We start from the raw sequence: 16,891 nt of genomic DNA, 5'->3' as shown, positions 1-16,891 counted from the left end.
TTGGATTGTGTATTTGATGAATTTGATGAGGGAAACCAAGAAATCCCATTAGCCTCCATAGTGTAGCTCTGAGCAGCTCACGGCTCCGCTCCACCGTTCTAAAAAGACCTTGCACCGACAAATAAAGGTAACGGACCTACTGCTATGACTATAGGGATTATGGCAATGGGCATATCATTACACGTTACACGGTTGGTAGCCTCCAGTGACAAACAGTGACCGTGAAGGGCAGCTAAAGACAGAGATGTGAGGACAGGCTCCAGTGGTGAGTAAAGGAACTGCAGCTTCAGGAGACAGAGGTCCACGGGAGTGAATGAGATGTTGATAACAAGGAAATGAAGACTCGACATCTGAGTGAGGGAGATTTACCTGAGTTTTAATGAATGACCATCGGAACCATCAGATACAATAATCTCATTCAGCATACAGACGGTTCAATTTAGTTTGAATCCACTTTTTTTTCTAAAGTGATGACCCTGTTGCACATAGCTTAGAGACAATTCAGAGCCATGGCTTCCTTTCTGTCTGAACATCAGAGACTGTTGTTTTAAATAGAGATGATCAAAAAGCAAAGCAACTGAAGAAACATGCAAAATATTTTCATCCAATTTGCAAAAAAGAAAAACAAACAACAACAACAACAACAAAAAAGACACCTCCTTCCAACCTCAGAGGTGAAGTTTGAGAGAGGAGCTAAATACAGACATTCATCCGAGCGCTGCCTGCTGGTTTTCCTGTTTCACTATGATGGCTGTTCAGATCCAGTCCAATCTGGTCAGGACCAGCTCTGTCCGCTCAGATAGTAACCAGCTGGGACCGAGAGGACACACTGGTTCTGTTGACCTGAGCCTCGGTTTTTGGCGTCGATGAGAAGCAGAGGAGACTGAGCGTAATGATTGATGATGTCACTGACTGTTGGAAAAGACTGCAGACACACACACACACACACACACACACACACACACGGGTTACTGCAAGCACTAATAGCTTTATTCCTGATTAGTCAGGAAATACATCATGTCATGAGGCCTTAAAGCCACATTTGATCTTCTCCAAACATCAGATGTGTGTGGATGAGTCGTCTAGTGGAGAAGTAATCTAGTGTGTTCAGAGGATTACAATCTTTAATATTAGCGTACACCGTCCTCATGTCTGTGTCTCTATGTTTTTAACTTCAGATCAGAAAATCACACAAGTCACCTAATTGGCCGTGAAAAAAGCAAGTTGCGCTTTTCGGTGCGCTGTTTGCATCCCTGACTTTTACCGAATGGAGAATCAAAAAGAGCGATTCGAGTCACGTCGAGCTGGTGGAAACGCGGCATTTGTGTGCTGTTTGTGTAGAACTGAAGAGACTGAGACCAGATCCAGGTCCAGGTCTCAGGTCCCAGGCCTGTTTACCTCCTGCAGCTTGAGTCCAGTGCCAAGCAAGAACTGCTGGTGCTGCTGTCTGATCTGGATGTTGTAGACTTTTCCCTGGTAGAAGACCATCAGGGTGAAGGGCTGGTTGGCCAGCTGCCGGGTGCTGTCCCTCACCAGGTATGCCCCGTCCTCGATAGGCACAAGTCAGAGGTCAGTGATGTCAAAATAAAACTGGTAAATAAGTAAAGCAAATTTTTTTCAACTTCAAGGGATAGTTCACTCAAAATTGAAATTTCGGCGCAGCACTGCATGTCCATATGACAGGTTAGTTTAAGGTTGTTTGTAGCGGAAGCTCCCAGTGTCTCAGTTCACTGCTCTTCCTGTGTCAGTGCAAATCTTGTGCGATTTGCATTGACACCCAGTTCACAGCTCCGCAAATCGCGCAAGATTCTGGCAGAGCAACACTGGGAGCTTCCGCTACAAAGAAGCTTAAAATATAGACTTATTTAATCTTTTTCTGAACAATTTCTCATGTTGGGGACACCATATGGACATGCAGTGCTGCGCCAAGCCCAGTAACTCAGAGAAGGCACAGAGGACTCTGAAACTTCTCCCAACCCTTAGTCGACATGAGGGTAGATAATGAGTGAAATTTCAATTTTGAGTGAACTATCCCTTTAAGTTTATAGCTCTTCATATGATTCACTAACTAACATCTTGTAAAATTAAGCCACTGTTCTGTTTCAATGCAGAATAGAAATTTGACAGCACCTTTAAATCCGTAAAACACTAAAAAGAAATAAAACATTTCTAGTTTATGACATCAAGGTTTTTTCATGTTTGTATAAACTACTCAACTATATATTCCTGTTACCTTGTAGACTCGTTTCAGACACCCCTCTGCCTGACCCCGGGTCACCTTCCCCACATACCAGCGAGGGTCCATCTCCTGTCACAAGCACACACACAGCTGAATTTGTTAAAGGGATAGTTCAGCTGAGTGACACTCTCTCAGGTAGTCTCCTTTCAATATCAATCTGAATTTACAGGGGACACAGTGACGACTGCATCACCCAGGAAATTCTGCAATTGAATCCGCTTTGGAAGGTCACCTTTACTTTGAAATCAGTCCTTACACGCTCTTACTGTACTATATACATGTAGTAGCTACAAAACAATGCCAGGGATAGCTTGACTGTATTTTTTAAAGTGGAGCATATACATATCATGGATCTAATAGATCTAATAGATCCATGATGAAGTGGAGGCTGGCTTGACTGCTGCGGTTAAAGCTGCAGGATTTGTTGTGAAAACAAGCCTACAGCTCCCGGTATCTTTGACCAATCAATTCTATTCTGGTCTGGGGGTTCCTGATTGGTTAAAGGGCCAGCCCCACTCTCCTCCCGACAGAGTGGGCTTTTCAGGCTGCTGCATACAGAAACACTGTGATCGCCCCAAACACACAGACCTTTCCTTACTGATAGCCGAATGGGAAAACACAATTTAATATTTTATTTTGCCAACTCTCTCTCTCTCTCTCTCTCTCTCTCTCTCTCTCTCTCTTTCTATATATATTGTATACAGTATGTGTGTTTGTGTGTACAGCAGTGATCATAATGATGTTGAGAAAAGAATAATAATAATAATAATAATAAAAATGGATTACATTTATATAGCGCTTTTCTACCGTTACCCGATACCCAAAGCGCGTACAGTAACCATTATTCATTCATACACTTTCACACCGGTGGTGGTAAACTACGTGTGTAGCCACAGCTGCCCTGGGGCAGACTGACGGAAGCGTGGCTGCCATTTCGCGCCAAACGGCCCCTCCGACCACCACCATGATCATTCATACGCATGCACACGAGGCAAGTGGGGTTAGGTGTCTTGCCCAAGGACACTACGACAGAGACTGGGAGAGAGCGGGATTCGAACCGCCAACCCTCTGATTATTGGACGACCTGCACTACCGCCTGAGCCACTGCCGCGAAAACGCATTGATCTCCAAAATTGGACCCGATTAGCACGAATCGAACCCAGACTTTGATAAAGTTTTGATGACATGGAGAGCTGCCCTACTAGGTGACTGGTGAGCTATAGGAACTGCTGGTGTGAATCATTATTGTGTCTCCCATCTTTCAGAGTTGGCCGGCTGTAAACCACATGGCTTCAACCAACTTTAAAAAAAATAAAAAAAAATTCAGCAAGGCTGCGCCTCACACAACCACCTCACCACGGCTGCATCATTACGCGGCCATGGGATTTTGAAATCTCAAAAAAACTGAAAAAAATTACTCAGAAAAACAGAAAAAATACTCCAAGTGAATGCAATTGTCTCACTCTCTCTCACTTTTTTGTACTTTTTTTCATTTAATTGCATCATTACTACACTTTTGTGAATGTTTTTATTTGACTCAATCTTTGTATTTTGGTTCATGCGAGAAGCTATGTCCTACCTGATATCAGTGCTGATATCAGTGCTGGGCAAGTTACTGAAAAATATTAACTGGTTACAGTTACCAGTTACATCCCTCAAGAAGTAATTAAATTACTTTACAAATTAGGCCTATACTGCTTCATGAAAGCAATTAGTTACTTGTTACGGTAACTCTTGCTCTTTCTTCAGTTCTCTCTTTGCTTTAATATATGACAGGCTATGAACAGTGAGCAATAGATTTGGCGTTCTCGTTTGGTGAAGAAGACTGTGTGTGTGTATTTTGTTACCTGAGCTGCATTTGGAGGATGAAACGATGGTCTGTCTTGTGCACCAAAGCTGCCCTTGCGATCATCCATTCCTGCCCACACACTCACACAGTTACAAATTTTAGAGACTTGCTGCCTGTAATACAGATTCAAGAGGAGCGCCCCCTGGTGTTCCCACAGCTCACACAATCCCACCTTCAGACTTTACATTTCACAGATAAATGGAGTTTGTAATGTAAACACACATACATTTAATAACTATGCTACAATATGATACATGGCAGCCATTAAAAGAAATGTCAACAATCGACAATCAACTGAAATCTGATTGGCTACCCTGTGTGCCCCCCCCCCCCAATGGTCATTGACTTGTAGGAAATCTCTAAACCTCCCCTATGTTCACTGTACAGAGCTATAAGCACTAACTTCTGACTAAGGCTCTTAATCAACTCTACAGCAAACATCCCAGTGTTCTGTTTAGTAAATAAAGAAAATGCTATAGCATTGTTATTGTTCTCAATTTCACCATTTGAGTGGCAGTTGATGCTTGTTCTGATTATTCTGTAGGCCTATACATTGACTGTTACACAAAACACTGAGATGTTTATTGTAGAGATCTGAGCTCTAAGAGTATAAGATATTCATGTTACAGTAATTGTGAGAATTTATTGTGTTGTTTATTCCGCTTTTTGTTGAATTGATTATTGATTGATTATAATCTTAATGTTGACACTGACAGCGGAAAATGAAAAGGTCACAGGCATTTTCCTTACAAAGTGAAAGATTCAATGTGGCCACAGTAAAAGCAAGATGAAGACATACTGTAAACAGTGTGTAACTGTATAATACAAATATTGAAGACAGCGATCAGTAAGCTAAGCTAGCTGCCAACTATTTCTCTGTTTACCAACATGTTACCATCAACGCTACCGAGAGGCAAGGAGAGAATTTCCCAGAATGCCGAGCTGCTCTTTAATGTTTGTGTTGTTCTTACCAGAGTGCATTTTGGGGGGTGGCAGACTGTGAAAAGAAAAACAACAAACACATTATTCATGGACCATACACACACTCACACACACAGCAGTGGATTAATCCATATTTGCTGCTGTTGTGAGTATTTATATGATTATTAATCCACTGTCGAGATATGAACTATTATTATTTTATTTGTTTATACCTGTCTCCGTGTCGTGCGGGGGGGCCAGGGAGGCCAGGGCGGGGGGGCAAACCTTTACTTTGGAGGGGGAAGGTGTTGTTTTTAGAAGCTGGAAGAGAGAGACAGAGCTTAAAGAACAAATGCCTTAAAAAAAAAAACATGGGAGACTTGAAATTCCTGAAGTATGAAGCTGAGGAGGCCCTGTGGCTCTGGAAAGACATTCGTCATGTCAACGAAAAATTAAATAAAAGTAAAAAGAGATAAAGACATCTCACCTTCATCGTGTGGCTGTTGGTGATACAGGGGAGAAGAAAAGGTCACATTTCATTCTGGACAACTTTACCATCAAAATAATAATAATAAAAAAGCTGAACACTTTACATTAATAAAAACAGAATAGAGATTTGAATGTGTCTTCCACCATAACTTCATTCATAGTACGTTCATTTTTCTTCAGTTTTTATTTATTTCATGTCTGTTTTCCTGGCCACATTCAGCTGAATATCTTTCACTCACCTCTCTCCTTCCATCAAACCTGTTCAACCAAACCACAGAGAAAAAACAGTAGATTATGAAACAACAGATTAGATTAGACACATTAGATCATTTTACAATATAACTCACTTGAAACAAATGGGATGGAGGTGGATTCAGAAGAACCCGTAAAGAAGTGACTGGATGAACAGTAGCCTAATGCTTATCTGACTAAGTGAACAGTTAAATCAGAGCGCGATGGAGGACAGGCGAGACCTAACCTGTTGGGTGAAGGTCTGGCTGAGGAGTTGCTTCTGCCGACAGAGCTGGAGATAGGAGGAACGGGAGGTTTGGACCAGGCGGAAGGTTCCTGCTCGACCCAGAGCACCAACAATATAGAAGAGTTGTCAGTGAAAGAAGAACTCACCTTGTCCACTATAATGTTGAATAAAGTTTATTTAAAAGAAAAGTATGGCAAACCATTTTAACAATTAAAAGCCAGACTGGATATGTGTTGCAGGTATCTGTAATTCAGTTTTGCCTTGTCAAAAAGAATATTTTTACGATATCCGCAACTACATTCTTCCTAGGACAAATGACGTCCCTTTAACCATTCATGTGTATGGGGTTTGTCATTACAGATCTCTACAATTCAGTTGCAGATATCCGCAATGTGAATTACGGATATCTGTAACTGAATTACGGCAAGTACTAATTCCAGTTTGAGATATCTACAATTTGATTCTGACTAGTCATAATTCCAGTTCAAGATATCTTTAATTCATCTCAATTAAAGATATCTACACGTCCCTTTTCAGATATCTGAAATTAAGTTTTGACTAGGCGAAATGACGTTGTAGATATCTGTAACTGGAATTAGGAATAGTCGTAATTCAGTTACAGATATCTGTAATTCACATAGCGGATATCTGCAACTGAATTGTAGATATCTGTAATGACAAACCCCATACACATGAACGGTTAAAGTGACATCATTTGTCCTAGGAAGAATGTAGCTGCGGATATCTGAAATGACAATTGTGGATAGGAAGAATGTAGTTGCGGATATTTGAAATGTTCTTTTTGACTAGGCAAAACTGAATTAGAGATACCTTGAATGAAAAAACCAACTATTCAAAATGTAATTACGACAATTCAGAAATGACGTTGTTAATTCCGGACAGTCAAACTTAGCTTTTAAATGTTAAATCCGCTTGCTATAGAAAACTCACCCTGTCCACTGTGTTCCGGTGAGGTCCTGTGAAAAAAATGAATTAGTTTTAGGACAAATTGAAATTATAAGTGATTAACTCCCACATTTGGGTGGAAGTAGCCTATTTGTTTGTCTTAAAGAAGCAGCTGCTGCTTAAATTAAGACAGGTAAAACGCAAAATTAACTAAGAGTAAATAAATCAATAATTATAATTGAAGACAACAGTAAAAGAAGAACCTCAAATGAAAACAGAATTTTGAGCAGAGGTGAGTGATGAGCCACTGGGGTCTGTAATCGCAGTCAGAAAAGCAAATGCGATTTCAGAGGGTCCCAGGACACAGCACAAGTGTAGGTTATTAAAGGTACTAAGGTAGTCAGGAAAATTTTGAAAAAGTGTAGTTTTGGATAAACAATGAGCAGAATAAAAGTAAAGATGATTTAATGAGTGACGGTGGGTCGTGGTCCTGGTCTTGGTCCTTGGTCAGTAGGCCTACCTCTGATGGGGGATGGGTTGGATCCTGAATCTCTGCCTGGTTTGCTGTTACGACAGATCTGGGGGGGCGCTGGAGGAACTGAACACAAAAGATCAACAGCTTTAATACGACAGACGATCACAACAAACAATCTATAATCTATATATCTACATATAATCCGAGTGATTAATTTCTCACATAAAGACCAAATGACGGCAGAAAAATTAGACCGGAGACTTCACTCTTCCTTTGTGTATTTACATAGTAAGAAGAGCTGCATCAACTGAAAGACAGCTCATTAGCAGCTCTCTTTATAACCGATTAAAGCAGACAAATCAATGATTAGATTGATAGATAATGAAAAATGATAATTCCAGCCCCAAAAGTACATTGTGCAGGAATATCTCCCATCTAGCTTTGCGGTTGTATATCGCCAGCAACTCAATCCTATTTTTCATGCTGCATTCACGTGAAATTGGGCAGAAGGCAGACGGACGACAGCCGCTGCACGTAACGGCATAAACAAGCCTCTATGTAAACAAGTGGTCTGTCAGCACGATCCAAAACAATACACGTGGCAATATGTTGTCATGGCAATGTCGTATTGTTTACCTGACCCACGTTTTACCGGCTTTCTCTGGACTTCTGTGACTAAAATGACATCTGGTTTGTTACCGACGGCCGTCTGCCCAACTGCACATGAATGCAGCATCAGTGAACGGCATGAACGGCTAATTCAGAGCTTACCGGAACACTTCAGTTTGTTGATGGGGGGTATTACTGATTAATGAAAAACAGACTTTTGAACAAAATAATCGATTTTCGTGAATAGATAACAGGAGAAGTTAGACAATGTCCCTTTAATTAACAGCAGCTGAATCAGTCTTCACTTCCTGTTTGCAGTGCATCATGGATGTTCAGACTGAGACACTGAAGGAAACGTAGAATCAGAGTCAGGAAGTGATGTCACTCTGCCTATAGTGTCACTCACATTTTCCTGATGGCCGTGGGGAGGGGTCTCTTCTGGTGGAGTCACCTGGCTGCAGCAAACAAGAACAGGAAGATGAATTTATGATGAGAATCAGTGTGTGTGAGGGTGTGTGTGATATGAGGAGTCAGGACAGACTCACCATCCGGGGGGCAGACAGGCTGGAGGCTGAGGGGCGAGGGCAGACAACAGGGGGGCCTCTGGATGACGCATGGTTATCCCTGTTATCTTCACACACACAAACACACACACACACCTGTTTTGATGCATATACAGGACCGATGTTGAAGTGACACGTCTGTGTATGATCTCTTGTTTCTTGGCCTCACCTATGTAGTCCCCGTCCCCGATGGGCAGGGTGGGACACAGCTTGTGAGCCAGGTCATCTGGAGGTTCAGTGGGAGGGGGCTCGTAGTCATTCCCATCCTGATCATCTTCGGGGGACTCGTAGTCTCCCCCACTGCCATCATCATCTCCACTGTTGGGACTTTCATAGTCATCATCATCATCCTGATGAAGCAAGGGAGGGAGGGGGTCAGAGGTCAGAATGATGAGAGTCATCATCAGGTGATGGTCACCCACAAACAGCTGTTGGGTTAAACAACACATCTGCGTGCATGAGGCCAACATCAACTACAACTCCCAGGGTGCAGTTCAGTGCAAAGCTTCCATTAAAGGGATAGTTGAACATTTTGGCAAATTGGTCCATTGCCATAATCCCTATAGTCATAGCAGTAGGTTCGTTACCTTTAATTGTCGGTGCAAGATATTTTTAGAATGGCGGAGCAGAGCCGTGAGCTGCTCAGAGCTACGCTACAGAGGCTAATGGGATTTCTTGGTTTCCCTCATCAAACTCATCAAATACACAATCCAACAACTCCAAAATGCTCTGGTGGACAAGTTGTGACCTGCACATTCACCACGCTATGAGATAATAACAGAACGTTACCAGACGGAGTTGTTTTAGAGGTAAATACAGAGACTGCTTGCTGAAAAACTGTCCCTGAAGGCAACGCGCATCAGCTGTTTTGCATGAATTTACCTCTAAAACAACTCCATCTCGTAACGTTCTGTTATTATCTCATAGCGTGGTGAATGTGCAGGTCACAACTTGTCCACCAGAGCGTCTTGGAGTTGTTGGATTGTGTATTTGATGAGTTTGATGAGGGAAACCAATAAATCCCATTAGACTCCGTAGCGTAGCTCTGAGCAGCTCGCGGCTCTGCTCCGCCGTCCTGAAAATGGCTTGCACCGACAATTAAAGGTAACGAACCTACTGCTATGACTATAGGGATTATGGCAATGGGCCAATTTGCCAAAATGTTCAACTATCCCTTTAACATGTAAACACTGTCAGCAACTAATGGTGCGTGACCAGAGGAGATGCAAATGTCTGGGGAGCCATGAGGAAAGGGGCTGATTCTGAATTCACCTCTGCTGTGGCTCTGATTCTGAACCATCCACTGTTTTGTTCTGAACAACTAAGCAAATAAAACCTGATTCCTCAGAGATGATTGAGTCAAACTGGCATCCGAAGCAAACCTGGTTAATGCCACGGATTGTATACACTCAGTTTAAATGAAGAGATGACAGATGAATGTCAGACTCACAAACTCATCGTCATCCCAGCATTCGGTGGTCGTGGTGGAGGGATCTGCAGAGGAAAACAAGTGTTTGTAGCTCCATACACATGAACACACCACCGCTACAGTTTACACAATATGTTATTACCAATCATCAGAGGCAGCACAAGTTCAGATAAATGCATGACCTGAAGTTGTTCAAATCAAAGTAAATAAAAAGAGAGGCTAGAGTCAGAGATAAACTAACACAGACACATGACGTTAGTTCAGTTTTAACATACTGTGGAATCTATAAAACATAGAGAATGACTCATATGTAAACAGCACTGCAGCTGCACTCTGGAAAATCCTGCTGGATCAGACCAAAGAGAAGTACAGTAGTGTCATTCTGTCCTACCTGGTTCATGATATTTGGGCGTTGTTCTGTGGAAACATACACAAATAGACAGAGAAGATTTAATCCCATGAATGCATCATCATCTGGAGGGTTTGAATGCATCATTTCTAGCTATGATGTGAAGCTGTGGTTTGAATTTACCTTTTGCCAAACGCAAACCCAAGACCCTTCCTCTCCTCTTTCCTACTGATTTCAGTGCTGAGCTTTGAGATCAGCCTGAGGACACACACACACACACACACACACACACACACACACACACACACACACACACACACACACACACACACACACACACACAGACACGTACGCACAGGGTTAAAAGTCTGTGCGCTGATGGTTTGGTTTGTGAAACACTCTGACCAACTCCACTGTTTGGGGAAATGGGCGGTGCTTTCAAAGATACTGCTACTGGATGAACCATTTGTCAATCATGTTACACAGTAAGAGCACAGACCACAACAACAAGCTGACCAGCTTTTAAAGCAGTCAGTAAACTATTGTCACTTAGACAGAAAGCAAAGCAGCAGTTGATCAGCTAATAGCTTTAAAAGCTAGTTTGCCAATAAGCTGACTACCATTTTTCAACACGTTAAAGGGATAGTTCAACATTTTGGCAAATTGGCCCATTGCCATAATCCCTATAGTCATAGCAGTAAGTTTGTTACCTTTATTTGTCGGTGCAAGCTATGTTTAGAATGGCAGAGCAGATTAACAAACTGCTCAGTGCTACGCTATGGACGCTAATGGGATTTCTTGGTTTCCCTCATCAAACTCATCAAATACACAATCCAACAACTCCAAAATACTCTGGTGGACAAGTTGTGACCTGCACATTCACCACGCTATGAGATAATAACAGAACGTTATGAGACAGAGTTGTTTTGGAGGCAAATGCAGAGCCTGCTCGCCGGAAAACTGCCCCTGATAGGAACGCACATCAGCTGTTTTGCATGAATTTACCTCGAAAACAACTCTGTCTCGTAACATTCTGTTATTATCTCATAGCGTGGTGAATGTGCAGGTCACAACTTGTCCACCAGAGCGTTTTGGAGTTGTTGGATTGTGGATTTGATGAGTTAGATGAGGGAAACCAAGAAATCCCATTAGCCTCACACTGACAAATAAAGGTAACGAGCCTGCTGCTGCGATTATGGCAATGGGCCAATTTGCCAACAAAATGTTGAACTATCCCTTTAACTACCTGATCAGCTGACCAGCATTGTTGCATGTTGGTAAATGATAGCCAAACCACTAGCCTCACATTTTCGCCCTCACAGAAACCGGTCAGAACCACTGTGAAATAGATGAAGTCTAACAGATGGATCCATCAATGTCAATCAATGATCAATATCCTCTGCTGCTCAGCTCAGGGTCAGGCTGTTAGAGGACCCACAGTGGTGATGACAGCAATACTCACGGGGCGTGGAGTTTTGGAAACTTCTGCAGGTCGTTGTCACTCAGGTTCTGCAGAGAGAGGCAGAGCGATGTGTTTAGAGGAGAACACCTCCAGGCCTGGCCCTCAACCTCCTGTTGGTCCACTCACCACAAATCTGGATCCACTGATGTTGTTCTTCATCACAGCCTTATCACAGCCAGACAGATTCATCTGTTGACGGGCAGAGGACAGGGAGAGAGAAAGAGGGACGTGACCAGACTTGCCTAAATGACGTCGTTTCGAGTCAACTCTGGACTATATCCCTTCAGAACACTTGGATTGCAGTGGACGAACAGTGTGGAGGAATATTAAATGGTTTTTGTGTAGTTTTAAAGGGACAACGAGGAGTTTCTATTCAGTTATAAAAAAGTCTCACGTTAATGTGGATGAATCTCCGCTACCCACACTTGTTAATGGCTCCATTTTCGATAAATATATCGTTTTGTCTCTATCGTTATTTTGTTATTATTAGTGGTGGCGGAAATGCTGGTCGAGCCGACCAGTGTTTCCTTTCGTGGCGAGTCATGAGAATAGCGCCGTTTATGGTCAGAACTATGGCGGTATGTGAACCTCTTTGAACCTCTGACTTTGATTATTGATGAATGAAAACATGAGTCCGTCTTGCGCCGGTCAAAGAATTTTACGGTGCACGCGGAGGCTCATAAATGTAGTGTGAAAACGCTTCGCTTTTCCAAAACTCTGTGTTGTCCCTTTAAGGACATTTTTGTGTTAGGCCCTATATAAAGGACTACAAACCCCCCTCTCAGGTCTCCAGATGCACTTTGAGGCATAAAAAACTACTCTGGAGTATTCATCAGCATGTGGGTGAGTCAATAAGGACTGAATTTTATTTTTAGTGAAGCCATGACCCCCAGCCCCTCAGAAAGTAATCACTTCATCACATCAACAGACAACAGTGTTAATGTTTTACACTTGTGTTGTTGTGTCTCTTCAGGTGGTTGCCAGCTGCTGTTTGCTGCTTTATGTTGTGTTGCTTTGCTTTTGTGGTGATGTTGTCGTTGAACTACAGTTTCGTAGTTGTTGTGTTGCTGTCCTCACTCTCTTAATGCAGTCTGCCAGCTTGTTGTTGTGTGTTGTGTTGTGTTGTGTTGTGTTGTGTTGTGTTGTGTTGTGTTGTGTTGTGTTGTGTTGTGTTGTGTTGTGTTGTGTTGTGTTGTGTAGTTGCCCTCTCACCCTCTTCAGGTAGTCTGCCAGCTGGGGGGGGCTCCAGCCCATCACCTCCGCCCTGGAGGGGACTCTGTCGGAGCTCATCCTTTGTCCTGCTGCCGTCCCCTGGCCTGGAGGACCACGTCACAGTGGGACAGTGTGTGCAGGGCGGGAGGAGGGGACCATCTGACAGCCACCTGTTGGACAGAACTCGTCCTCCACCTCGCAGCCTCGTGGCTCAGCTCTTCCTGCTCGTCCACCTCGGAGCGACAGACGGCCCTCGTCCTATCCTACCTTCTGTCCAACGGAAACCAAACGTCTCTCTCTCAGAAGACAGAGTTACGTCTGTCTGTCCTCAAACCGTCGGACTTCCTCCTGTCTGTTCAGCAGCGTCTGACTGGAGCGGCTGCAGCACAGCAGGGAGTGGTAGACATGACACAGAGGAACCAAGATGGCTGCCGTCTGTCTTCCTGTCTATTTTCTCTCTCCTCCTCTCTGTCTGTCTCTCTATCTCTTCGCCTCTCTTTCCTCCCCCTCTCTCGGCTCACTGGAAGGAAGTGACAGAGTGACAGAGAGAAGGTTGGGTGATGGTGATGGCAGTAACCCCCTCCCCCACTTCCCCCCATGACCACAGAGCGGAACAGATACTGCTGCTGCACCCACACACTGCTGCTGACGACCTGTTGACAACCACAGAAGAAGCAGAAGCTGACTCTAGATCAGTGTAAGAGCTCAGGCCGGTCCCAGCAGCAGTCAGCGCTGACCACAGGTCAGTTCACAGTAGCACATTCACACCATCCTCGTCTCAAAATGTCGCTTTTCCTGTGGGGGACAACTGAACAACACACATCAAAACGGTTTAGTTTTACTTCCATGTTCTGTCTTTTTTTTTTTACTTGTCCTTATTAGGATTTCACCCCCACTAAGTGTTACTGCTACCACTTTTACACCTCAGCATAACAAGGTCACAACCCCCTCCTCGGCAAGTTTCAGATCAGATCAGAAGATCTACAGGTTATTTTCAGACATGGCCTTCTTGACCAGTTTGTCCAGTCTCGTCCTGTCTGCAGCTGAGATGCTGCTGCTCCAAAGACCACCACACAGAAGCTGGCTGATGCCACCACAGTGTCATAGAACACTCTCAGTTTCCTGAGCAAATAGAGTCAATTATCAATCAGTTTTCTGTCCTCCCTGATGAAGCAGACAATCACAGAGTCAAAGAGCACTTCTGCAGGTGACAGGTAGGTGTGTAACAGTACAGTAACAGTAGTCTGCAGTGTAGGGGATGAGGAGGAACAGAGCCAGGGCCGTGCCCCGTGGTGCCAACATACTGCAGATGAATGTGGCAGGCACACAGTGATTTGAGGTAGACCAGTATCCAGTATCCTCTGTGAATGTGCTCAAATTGCATATTAATATCAGTTTTTTTAATGAGATTTCAAGCAGGTCATCAAAATTGGGATATACATTGTCATAACAAACGTTTGGGCACCCTGGTCAAAATGTCTGTAAAAGGATAATCTCCGTTTTTTACAACTTGGACCTTATTTCTAGCATAAAATACGATCATTTACTCACCCAGACAACTTTGGTGTCATTTGGAGTCATTCTGACGAAATTAGCCCCAGTGGAGCGGCGCGTATATCCGTATAATGCGAGTACTTGGGGCACCCAAGTGCAGCCTCTATATAACGCATTATCTGCGGCGAAACTTGTTCATTTCACCAATATTTTGTTATGATATGCTGTGCTATTCCCCTCCGAGCCCGTGGTGGCATGTTATCAACATCCTGCGCCTGTAGGTTGACCTACTAACCTCTGACCTGGATGATGTCATCTCCGACCACGGTGCGGCGCGGCTAACTTGCTACCGCTAATGCTACGGTTCGTTTCTACGTGTTTCTGACTTATATTAACAAAAACATTCCACTGATATCTGCTTTAATTGTCAGAACAAAATGAGCAGCTGGATGAAGTTCAGCTTCCACAGGCTTCCTCTCTGCAGCCTGGACTCAGTAAAGCTCTGGCTAGTTGAGCTAAAAATGGATCCAAATGCCGAAGCAGAATGACGCCGGGCAGCGGTCGGAGATGACATCATCCAGGTCAGAGGTTAGAAGGTCAACCTACAGACCCCAGATGTTGATAACATGCCACCACGGGCTCGGAGGGGAATAGCACTAGTGCATCATAACAAAATATTGGCGAAATGAACAAGTTTTGCGGCGGATAATGTGTTATTTAGAGGCTGCATTGCGTGCCCCGTGTTCTCGCATTATACGGATATACACGCCGCTCCACTGGGGCTAATTTCGTCAAAAACGACTCCAAATGACACCAAAGTTATCTGGGTGAGTAAATGATCGTATTTTATGCTAGAAATAAGGTCCAGGTTAGTGAACAGTTCATCAAGTGGAAGATGAAATGATCTCCAAAAGACATAAAGTTACAGATGACACAATCCCTTACATTTTAAACAATATAATATATTTTTTTACTTTTTCAAACTGACAGAAAAGGAAAAGAGCCCTCAGCCACGGTTTGGGCCCCCTGCATAATTAGTACCTAGTAGCCCCCCCTTTGGAAACTATCACAGTGTGTAAATAGCAAATATCTTGTCTGATACCTTGGTCAAAGTTATCTGAGAGCTCAAGTCTCCAGGCTGCTGCTTTGTTTCCCCTTTTCACTCTGAAATTGTAGAAAACTAAAATAATACATTGATATTGATTAAAATAGTGGAAAAAGAGTGTTTCATGTTTAACTTTATGCCTTTTAGAGATCATTTCATCTTCCACTTGCTTAACTGTTCACATTAACAGAAATTCAGACCAGGGGTGCCCAAACATTTGGATGACACTATAACGTATATAACTATCTTGCTCCAGAGCTTTATTCAGACATTTCATGTCTTTCACCAGCAAGAAATTTGATTCCTTGCGTTCTCCTCAAGCAACATCATGAGCTCTGTTGTGTCTTCATAGAGATTTCTGAACAAATAAATAAGATCTATCAGCTATATTCAGTGTTTATTACTCAGTGCTCATCTGCCACTTGCTTAACTGTTCACATGAACATAATTTTTTATACCAGAGGTGCCAAAACTTTTGCATGCCACTGTTAAGCTACAAACAAGACGCTGCCCTTGCCACGACCTAAAATTGGTAGTCACAATGCTTGCACCACTAAATCATCTAGACACAAAAGATTTGTGGAACAGGCTTGACGAGGGTCAGGCCAGCCTGCTGGGAGTAATAAATGAAGGAGTAGCAGTTGGTGTTTCATTTTGCCGTGAGGTGATGCTATGAGTATAACCAAATATGGCAACAAATCAAGCTTGTGATAGCTTTCATGATCTTGGGATGAGGTTGACCAAATATGAAGCTGATGTGATGAAAACCGTATAGGAGGAGTTGGTTCAAGTGTGGCTGACTTGATGTTGTGTGCTAGACAGTAAAAGATGTTTTCATACAACAGCCCATTTATTTTGATGCACATAGGTTAAACTGTGGGGGTTATAGACCCCTTTGAAATTTGGCACTACTGGGGCATTTTGGGCCACATTTTCACTAAGCCTAACGTCTGTGCAAAATTTGGATCATGTTTAGGCCATCAAAAAAGCCATTCATTTACCCATAGAAGAAGAAGAAATGGATGAAGAACAAAATGACCCTGACACCCTTTGGTGGCCCCAACAAGTGAATAAGAAGAGTCCACATCAGCAGCAGCAGCAGCAGCAGCAGCAGGAGGAGGAGGAGGAGGCCAAGGGTTCAGTTCATGAAGCAGAGTTTGCTACAAACAGCTGTTATGTCTTGTCTTTGATGCTCAGAGTTCAGAGGCCTCTCTTCTGATTGTATGTAATGTAAAATTACACTGACTGTTTATATTATTCTCATGGATGAACACATAAAAAAATAAAATAAAAACACACACACAAAAAACC

General features: G+C 43.1%; 1 protein-coding gene across 1 annotated transcript; it reads right to left on the bottom strand.

Annotated features, from left to right (window-relative positions):
* Nucleotides 1–350: 350 nt before the first annotated feature.
* lcp2a (lymphocyte cytosolic protein 2a) lies at nt 351–13,393 on the bottom strand. Its single transcript, XM_085798299.1, has 20 exons — nt 12,982–13,393; nt 11,896–11,958; nt 11,770–11,816; nt 10,491–10,565; nt 10,350–10,375; nt 9,980–10,023; nt 8,699–8,879; nt 8,512–8,597; nt 8,373–8,421; nt 7,403–7,480; nt 6,928–6,953; nt 5,977–6,065; nt 5,738–5,756; nt 5,497–5,509; nt 5,243–5,330; nt 5,060–5,085; nt 4,087–4,157; nt 2,234–2,308; nt 1,399–1,548; nt 351–925 (listed from the first exon to the last, which is right to left on the bottom strand). Exons 1-20 carry the CDS (start codon nt 13,057–13,059, stop codon nt 776–778), a joined length of 1,434 nt encoding a protein of 477 aa, XP_085654425.1. The 5' UTR covers nt 13,060–13,393; the 3' UTR covers nt 351–775.
* Between the last annotated feature and the right edge of the window lie 3,498 nt (nt 13,394–16,891).

Source organism: Trachurus japonicus, chromosome 14 (assembly GCF_045865225.1).
Source record: "Trachurus japonicus isolate A0001 chromosome 14, Traja_1.0".
NCBI lineage: Eukaryota > Metazoa > Chordata > Actinopteri > Carangiformes > Carangidae > Trachurus > Trachurus japonicus.
The sequence above is the reverse complement of the archived record's forward strand: the minus strand, read 5'-3'. Positions and strand labels throughout refer to the sequence as shown.